General features: G+C 42.0%; 1 protein-coding gene across 1 annotated transcript in view; it reads left to right on the top strand.

The window, feature by feature from the left end:
- LOC107302535 (rho guanine nucleotide exchange factor 5) overlaps nucleotides 1-8,787 on the top strand; it is a 26,175-nt gene that overhangs the window by 10,787 nt on the left and 6,601 nt on the right. Inside the window, exons 4-9 of the mRNA XM_015831653.1 lie at nucleotides 475-728; nucleotides 2,468-2,628; nucleotides 3,702-3,854; nucleotides 5,190-5,319; nucleotides 6,163-6,237; nucleotides 7,244-7,333. Of these exons, the coding sequence (XP_015687139.1) occupies nucleotides 475-728; nucleotides 2,468-2,628; nucleotides 3,702-3,854; nucleotides 5,190-5,319; nucleotides 6,163-6,237; nucleotides 7,244-7,333 (863 nt within the window). The remainder of the gene's footprint in view (nucleotides 1-474; nucleotides 729-2,467; nucleotides 2,629-3,701; nucleotides 3,855-5,189; nucleotides 5,320-6,162; nucleotides 6,238-7,243; nucleotides 7,334-8,787) is intronic.

The raw sequence follows: 8,787 nt of genomic DNA, 5'->3' as shown, positions 1-8,787 counted from the left end.
GAAGTCCCCCTCCTTCACTCTCGGAGATATTTTGCTTCTTGGGGATCTTTTCCAGGAAATTAAGTGTGGAATGGAAAAGGGAAAATCAGATTCCTCACCCAGTTTCAAGCACGATGTTTACTGTTGTACTGGTTAGTTCTTTTGGACTTCGGTTGCAAGTAGCTTGGGCTGATCGGGGAAATACAGCCTTTCTCCTGTCAGGTTAGAAGGCTTTTTTCCAAGATGAACGGAACGACCGCCGTCATTCCAGAGTCACCGGGGCACCCTTCTTTCTTCACTGCCTCTCTGGGGCACCTTGGACCCATTAGGGTTTCCAGGCAGGACGAAAATTAGCCACGGGGATGCGGTGGTCCGCAAGCCCGTGACCAGTCGCTACCGCACAGGACCGGAAGTCCACAACCTGTTGTAAGTTGAGGACTATCTGTAATTGCAATAGACTTAGGATCTCTTATGGAATCCATTTTTTCCCTACAGCCAAATTGCTCTACCAGGAATACAGCGATGATGCCCTGAACAAAGCCATCCAGAGCCAAAAACAGGTCGATTCCCTGTCCGAAGAAGCAGAACCGCTATCCCCAAAGCTGCGGAGGAAAGTGCCGATCTCTCAGGACTCCTACTTACAACGCCTGTCCGTCTCGTCGGGCTCTTCATTGTGGCAGGACATCCCCATGGTGCGAGGCAGCACCATGTTGCTTAGCATGACCCGCGAGGAGCAGAAGCTGCAGGAGGTAAAGGACGAGAACCCTCATCCGATCTAGAGGGCTACGAGCACTGGGTGGGACGTGGCAATGAATAGCAGTGGCACTTAGACTTATATACCGCTTCATAGTGGGTCACAGCCCTCTCTAAGTGATTTACATAGTCAGCATATTTGCCCCCAATGATCTGGGTCCTCGGAAGGATGGATGGCTGAGTGAACCTTGAGCCCCATCGGGATCGAACTCCTGACAGTGGGCAGAGTTTGCCTGCAATGCTGCATTCTAAGTAGTGAGCCTGCACGGCTTAGGTAGCCATAGCACTTAGACTTATATACCACGTGACAGTACTTTACAGCACTCTCTAAGCCAGGGGTAAGTAACCTTAGCTCTTTTATGACTCGACTTCAACTCCCAGAATTCCTGAGCCGGCATGGCTCAGCTTGGAACCCTCTCCCTTTCCCCTCAGCATGGCTGGCTCAGGAATTCTGGGAGTTGAAGTCCATGAGTCATAAAAGAGCCAAAGTTGCCTACTCCTGCTCTAAGCGGTATTGCCCTCCCCAAAATTATCTGGGTCCTCATTTTACTGAACTCGGAAGGATGGAAGGCTGAGTCAACCTTGAGCCGGTCAGGATTGAACTCCTGACAGCGGGCAGAGTTTACCTGCAGTACTGCACTCTAACCACTGCACCAGCACGGCTCCTTGAAATTCCTAGCTCTGTCCTAATATGCAGAGATGGAGGGTAGGAAAACAGCCCCCCCCCCCGCCTCTCTCTGACCCATGGGAGCAACATGGGCCGACAAAAAAAGATGGGAGCCATTCCAGAGGAACGCAGTATACGTTGAATAAGTGATATGTTTTTTTTTCTTGGTTGGAAAGAACCAACACTTGGCTGGAATCCGCTCTGAACTAATAGGTGGTCTCAGTTAGAAAGGGAAAGATATTTCTGGTACACTAATAAATAATCCAACTCTTATGCATCCTGCTAACTTGGGTAGGGATTACACCCAAGATAAATGCATAAAGGATTTCAATCTTAAAGCTCAGGACAAGTGGAATGGCCCAAATAAGTGGAATGGCCCAAATAATGCAAAAGCATCTCTCCATGTTTTTTTTTCCATAAAATTTTTATTATTTTTAATTGAACAACAAGTACAAATGATGCATCTACATACACCAGCAAGAAGTAAAAATAATAATAATATTTCATCTTAATTAATATTTTAACTTTAGTATTTTTGTATTTATGTATTTGTTTTTAAATGGCTGTAAGCCGCCCTGAGTCCGCAGGGAGAAGGGCGGGGTAGAAATATAAATAATAAATAAATAAATAATAAATAAATAATCTTACTCAAAACATTTTCGGATACGCTCGGCAGTCCCCGCCCTGCCTCCATCCTCATCCACTTTCCTCTCCATGTTTTAAAAGGAAAATAGATTCCTAGACAGAGAGGACTGCAAAAGACAGGGGTGATAGCGGACAGGCCTAAGAAAGAAAGAGAGCCATTAAATTGGATTTAAATCTCAATCTGGGCAGGTAGAAGGCAGGGCTGACTCCCCAATCTAGCCAGTTTAAAAAAAAAAAATTCGATTTACTGCAACGACTGATCTGATTTGAGTTGAACCAGAGGGGTGCCCCATCTCTCTTCTGGAGGATGAGATCAGAAATGAAATGCTGACTCCTCCTCTGTCAAATTTGGGCGTTTCGTCTGGAAGGAAATCTAATCGTGGCCCCGGGGACGCACTTTTTTCTCTCTCTTCTTAAAAACAGGCCAAGTTTGAACTGATTGCATCCGAGGCCTCTTACCTGCGGAGCCTGAACGTGGCCGTGGACCACTTCCAGCACTCCCAGGAGCTTCAGGGGGTTTTAAGCACTCAGGACAGACAGTGGCTTTTCTCCCGTCTTCAGGATGTCCGGGACGTTAGCGCCAAGTGAGTTCTCTTTCTCCCGTTCTCAAAAGCCAACGGCTAATACACCGAGCAGAGGGCAGGAGAAGGAGCAGTGGGTGGAAGCTTATTGAAGAGAGAACCAACCTAGAAGGACTTCTCCTTCTCCTGCTTGAGCAGGGGGCTGGACTAGAAGACCTCCAAGGTCCCTTCCAGCTTCTATTCTATTCTATTCTATTCTATTCTGTTCTGTTCTATTCTATTCTATTCTATTCTATTCTATTCTATTCTATTCTATTCTTATTTTAATTCTATTCTATTCTTTCTATATTCTATTCTATTCTTTCTATATTCTATATTTCTATTCTACTCTACTCTACTCTACTCTACTCTATTCTTTCTATTTTCTTTTCTTTTCTATTCTATTCTATTCTATTCTATTCTATTCTATTCTATTCTATTCTATTCTATTTTCTATTCTATTCTATTCTATTCTTTATTTCTATTCTATTTTATTCTTTTCTATTCTGCTCTGCTGTGCTCTGCTCTACTCTACTCTACTCTACTCTACTCTACTCTACTCTATTCTATTCTATTCTATTCTATTCCTTATTCTGTTCTATTCTACTCTACTCTACTTTACTCTACTCTACTCTACTCTACTCTACTCTACTCTACTCTACTCTACTCTACTCTACTCTATTCCTTATTCTGTTCTACTCTACTCTACTCTACTCTACTCTATTCTATTCCTTATTCTGTTCTATTCTATTCTATTCTTCTCTACTCTACTCTACTCTACTCTACTCTACTGTATTCCTTATTCTATTCTATTCCTTATTCTGTTCTATTCTATTCTATTCTGCTCTACTCTGCTCTACTCTACTCTACTCTATTGTGTTCCGTTCCATTCCGTTCCATTCCATATTTTCTGTTCTGTTCTGTTCTGTCGCTTCCCTCACACCAACCTACCCAAGTAAGGTGGTTTCCCCCCCCTCCCCCATTGGGGTCAACAATGGCCCTTCCATTCTTCCGAGAGAAGGATGACAAGTCAACCACCCAAGTGCAATAATGGCCTTCTGCTTCTCTTTCATGATGTGACCTGACGCTGCCTGCAGCTTCCTCTTTGAACTGGAAGAGAAGCTTGAGGAGAACATGTTCACCTTCAACGTCTGTGACGTGGCGCTCAGAAACGCACCAGAATTTCGCAGGGTTTACTTGCCGTATGTGACCAACCAGACCTATCAGGACCAGACTTTTCAGAGACTGATGTAAGGACCTGAAGATGCCTTCCAGTTGCTTCTCCCTTTTTCTAGTGCTCTCCAAAAGCTTTTTAGGCAAAGTCATCTTTCTTCTCCCAAAATCACAGCTTTGTACTGCAATTGATGCATGTTCGTATGTTAAGGCAGGGGTCTTCCAACTTGGCCCTTTTATGACTTGGGGACTTCAACTCCCAGAATTCCTCAGCCAGCGTGCCTAGCTGAGGAATTCTGGGAGTTGAAGTCCAGGGGTCTTCAAAGTTGGCCCTTTGATGACTTGTGGACTTCAACTCCCAAAATTCCTCAGCCAGCGTGCCTAGCTGAGGAATTCTGGGAGTTGAAGTCCAGGGGTCATCAAAGGGCCAACTTTGAAGACCCCTGTGTTAAGGCATGACAGAAAACGTCCAATGTTCTCACGTCTCGACGTGCTTTGAAGGCAAGCGTGGTATCCAAGCTGGCTTAAATGTTGCTTGCCTGAACGAGGTTTTCAGACTAGACTCGCAAATCAGAGACAAACCAACATTCAGTTGAACGGTCCTTTGTATCTCGGTTTGTTCCTGGAATCATTTTACAAGCTTGTTTCAGTTTAACTTTTCATCGTAGGCAGGATCCAATCTGAGTCGGTCACCGGGACTAGAGGTTTAGTCTTCCGAGCTTTTGGATTCGTACTGGAGCCCATCCTAAGGGAACATCTCTCTACTGGAATATGTGCTTTGGGTTATTCTATGCATCGTATTTATCTGGCATTGCTATTGGTTGATAGGTGTGTTGAGGACCGGTGATTGTGTTCTTGTTTCTTTTCTGCTGCCAAGCCCTCGGCTCCTAAGCCCCTGATAAGCTGGTGGTTAATCAACACTCCTGTTGACTGACAAGGGGCCCGTTTCCCAGGCTTCCATCATTTCCCTGGCTGTTTTTGTACCTGCTCGGCCAACAATCTTAGTAGTTGTGAAATTGAACGTATGTCCTTGTTCATTGCAGTGTGAGGCTACCAATGAGTTTGGGTCTCCTGGTCTGACCCGCTCACTTGTGTTCTTGCAATCTGGTGGTTAGCTTCCTCCCCATCTGTCCTACGTAGTCACAGGGACAATCCGTGCAAGAGATCCGGTAGATTACATTAGAAGTATCTCCCACCTCCAAGTGATTTTTTTTGCGATGCACTTTTTCATTGTACGCTTTATAATATAGATTAGTTCTGATTTCAGTGAGAAATGTCCAGCAGTTCTTAACAAACGGGTTGTGTTTTGATGAGCTGGACCTCACGTCTTTCCCGCCGAGCCTCCTTTAGATCCCAGCCTCCGACTTCTACCGCACAAAGTGTCACACCTCCCTTTTTCTTCCCCTGCCTAGGAATGGGGTTCCTGCTTTCCAACAGGTCTTGGAGAAACTGGAAAGTGACCCGCTGTGCCAGCGCCTCTCCCTCAAATCCTTCCTCATTCTTCCATTCCAGCGCATCACACGACTGAAGCTCCTTCTCCAGGTAGGAAGACTTGACTGGTCAAAGTTCCCCTATTCTATTCTATTCTATTCTATTCTATTCTATTCTATTCTATTCTATTCTATTCTATTCTATTCCATATTCTATTCCATATTCTATTCCATTCCATTCCAAAATTATTCTATTCTATTTTCTATTCTATTCTATTCTATTTTCTTTTCTATTCTATTCTATTCTATTCTATTCTATTCTATTCTATTCTATTCTATTCTATTCTACTCTACTCTACTCTACTCTACTCTACTCTACTCTATTCTTTCTATTCTACTCTACTCTACTCTACTTTACTCTACTCTACTCTATTCTATTCTATTCTATTCTATTCTATTCTATTCTATTCTATTCTATTCTATTCTATTCTACTCTACTCTATTTTTTCTACTCTACTCTATACTCTATTCTTTCTATTCTATTTTACTCTACTCTATTATTTCTACTCTACTCTACTCTACTCTACTCTACTCTACTCTACTCTACTCTACTCTACTCTACTCTACTCTACTCTACTCTACTCTATTTTTTTCTACTCTACTCTACTCTACTTTTTTAGCTTTTCACAGAGAGCCAGTTTGGTTTAGACTCTAGAAAATGGGAGACTGTGAGTTCTAGTCTCGCCTTGAGCATGAAAGCCAGCTGGGTGACCTTGGGCCAGTCCAGCTCTCTCTCTCAGTCCAACCCACCTCACAGGGTTGTCGTTGTGGAGAAAGTAGGAGGGGGAAGATGTGTTGGACAGGTTTGCCAACTGGAGTTATTTGTAAAAATGGTAAAGGCGGGACACAAAATGAATGAATAAACTAATAAATAAACAACGCTTTCCTTCTGCAGAACATCTTAAAAAGAATTCCACCCGGGGCCGACGAAGAGGTCCAAGCCACCCAGGCATACGACGCTCTTGAGAAGGTAAAAGCCTCTCAGGATCTGGTTTTCAGACGTCCGTTCTCTCTCCTCTCCTCACACAAAAATCTCCCTTCGGCTCAGAAGCTGAAATAGCCCAGGGGGTTGAGGAGTTTTACCCCCTTTTTGGAATACAGAGGCATGATAATACTCTACCTCTTCGTAGGAGTAGGAATGGAAAGGAAAGCATTTAGTTTGCCCCTGAATGTACATGTATTTAATGAATAGAATAGAATAGAATAGAATAGAATATAAAATATAGAATATAGAATATAGAATATAGAATATAGAATAGAAATATAGAGTAGAGTAGAGTAGAGTAGAGTAGAGTAGAGTAGAATAGAATAGAATTTAGGAATTAAGAATAGAATAGAATAGAATAGAATAGAATAGAATAGAATAGAATAGAATAGAATAGAATAGAATAGAATAGAATAGAATAGAATTTAGGAATGAAGAATAGAATAGAATAGAATAGAATAGAATAGAATAGAATAGAATAGAATAGAATAGAATAGAATTTAGGAATGAAGAATAGAATAGAATAGAATAGAATAGAATAGAATAGAATAGAATAGAATAGTGGAATGGAATAGAATATAGAATATAGAATATAGAATATAGAATATAGAATATAGAATATAGAATATAGAATATAGAAATATAGAATAGAATAGAAATATAAAATAGAATAGAATAGAATGGAATGGAAATATAGAATATAATGGAAAAATAGAATAAAATAGAATAGAAAATAGAACAGAACAGAATAGAATAGAATAGAATAGGAGCTGGAAGGGACCTTGGAGGTCTTCTAGTCCAGCCTCCTGCTCAAACAGGAGAAGGAGAATAACAATACATAATTTCCCTCCACCTGCTAAAGGAAGATGCAACCTCTTTTCAACCAACCGTCAAAATCTATCCATTCTTTCATAGTAAAAATTGGTGATTTTTCAACTAATTTTTCCCCCTTCTATTCTTTTCTAATCTGATGGCATTTTCCTCTCTACAGCTCATCAAAGACTGCAATGCAAACGTCCAGCGTATGAAGAGCACCGAAGAATTAATTCACTTAAGTCAAAATATGGAGTTTGAGTGCAAGGTAAAAGAAAAAAGAAAAAAATCCTGCAAGGAATCTGTTTTGGGTTCACGGGTCTTCTAGATGTATATAATCTTCCCCCATGCCCCAGGCCCAAAGGTTTTCGGAACTCAGAAACCCTTGCCCAAGATTTGCAGAACTAACATCCTTTTAACTTTTGTTTCAGCTCATGGTGCAAACAGAATTCTCAGGACCACAGTGGTAGAGGGGGGCTAGATCAGTACCTCCAAATGCAATATACAGGTAGTTCTGTAGAATTTAGAATAGGAAAGAATAAGAATAGAATAGAATAGAATAGAATAGAATAGAATAGAATAGAATAGAATAGAATAGAATAGAATAGAATATGTGGAGACTCTAGAAAGAGTGCAGAGAAGAGCAACAAAGATGATCAGGGGACTGGAGGCTAAAACATATAAGGAACGGTTGCTGGAATTGGGAATGTCTAGTTTAATGAAGAGAAGGACGACGGGGGACATGATAGCAGTGCTCCAGTATCTCAGGGGCTGCCTCAAAGAAGAGGGAGTCAAGCTATTTTCCAATTAACAATTAACCAGTGGAACCACCTGCCTCCAGAAGCGGTGAATGCTCCAACACTGGAAGTTTTTAAGAAGAGACTGGAGAGCCATTTGTCCGAAATGGAATAGAGTTTCCTGCCTAAGCAGGGGGTTGGACTAGATGACCTCCAAGGTCCCTTCCAACTTTACTATTATTATTATATAGAATAGAATAGAATAGAATAGAATAGAATAGAATAGAAAACAATATAGAATAGAATAGAATAGAATAGAGTAGAGTAGAGTAGAGTAGAGTAGAGTAGAGTAGAGTAGAGTAGAGTAGAGTAGAGTAGAGTAGAGTAGAGTAGAGTAGAGTAGAATAGAATAGAATAGAATAACAGAGTTGGAAGGCAGCTTGGAGGTCATCTAGTCCAACCCCCTGCTTAGACAGGAAAGCCTGTACCATTTCAGACATATGGCTGTCCAAATGACATATGACCATTTTTCACACTTAGGACCGTTGCAGCATCCCCATGGTCATATGATTTATATTTGGGTGCTTGACAACTGACTCAGATTTACGACGGTCGCAGCGTCCCCCCCGGTGGTCACATTATCCCCTTTTGCGACCTTCTGACAAGCAAAATCAATGGGGGAAGCCAGATTCACTTAACAACCGGGTTTACTGACTTACCAACGTAAGAACCTCCCTTAAGAACTCCGGCGAGAAAGGTCCTAAAATGGGGGCAAGACTCCCTCGTCAAACGTCTCAGCAACAGAAAGTTGGGGGCTCAACGGGGGCCATAAGTCCCCGTGAAGTCAACAAAAGCCGAACTGAATTGGCCGTTGCGATTCCAGGAATCGTTGCAAGCTTTGGGATTTCTTAAGAGAGGCGGCCGAATCGCGCTGTTCCCAGAAGTTACTCAACTCATTCGCTCAAGGAACTCTTAGTCACTCTAA

The sequence above is a fragment of the Protobothrops mucrosquamatus genome, unplaced genomic scaffold (assembly GCF_001527695.2).
Source record: "Protobothrops mucrosquamatus isolate PMUCROS unplaced genomic scaffold, P.Mucros_1.0 scaffold_20, whole genome shotgun sequence".
Taxonomy (NCBI): Eukaryota; Metazoa; Chordata; class Lepidosauria; order Squamata; family Viperidae; genus Protobothrops; species Protobothrops mucrosquamatus.
This window is presented reverse-complemented; position numbering and strand designations above follow the sequence as displayed.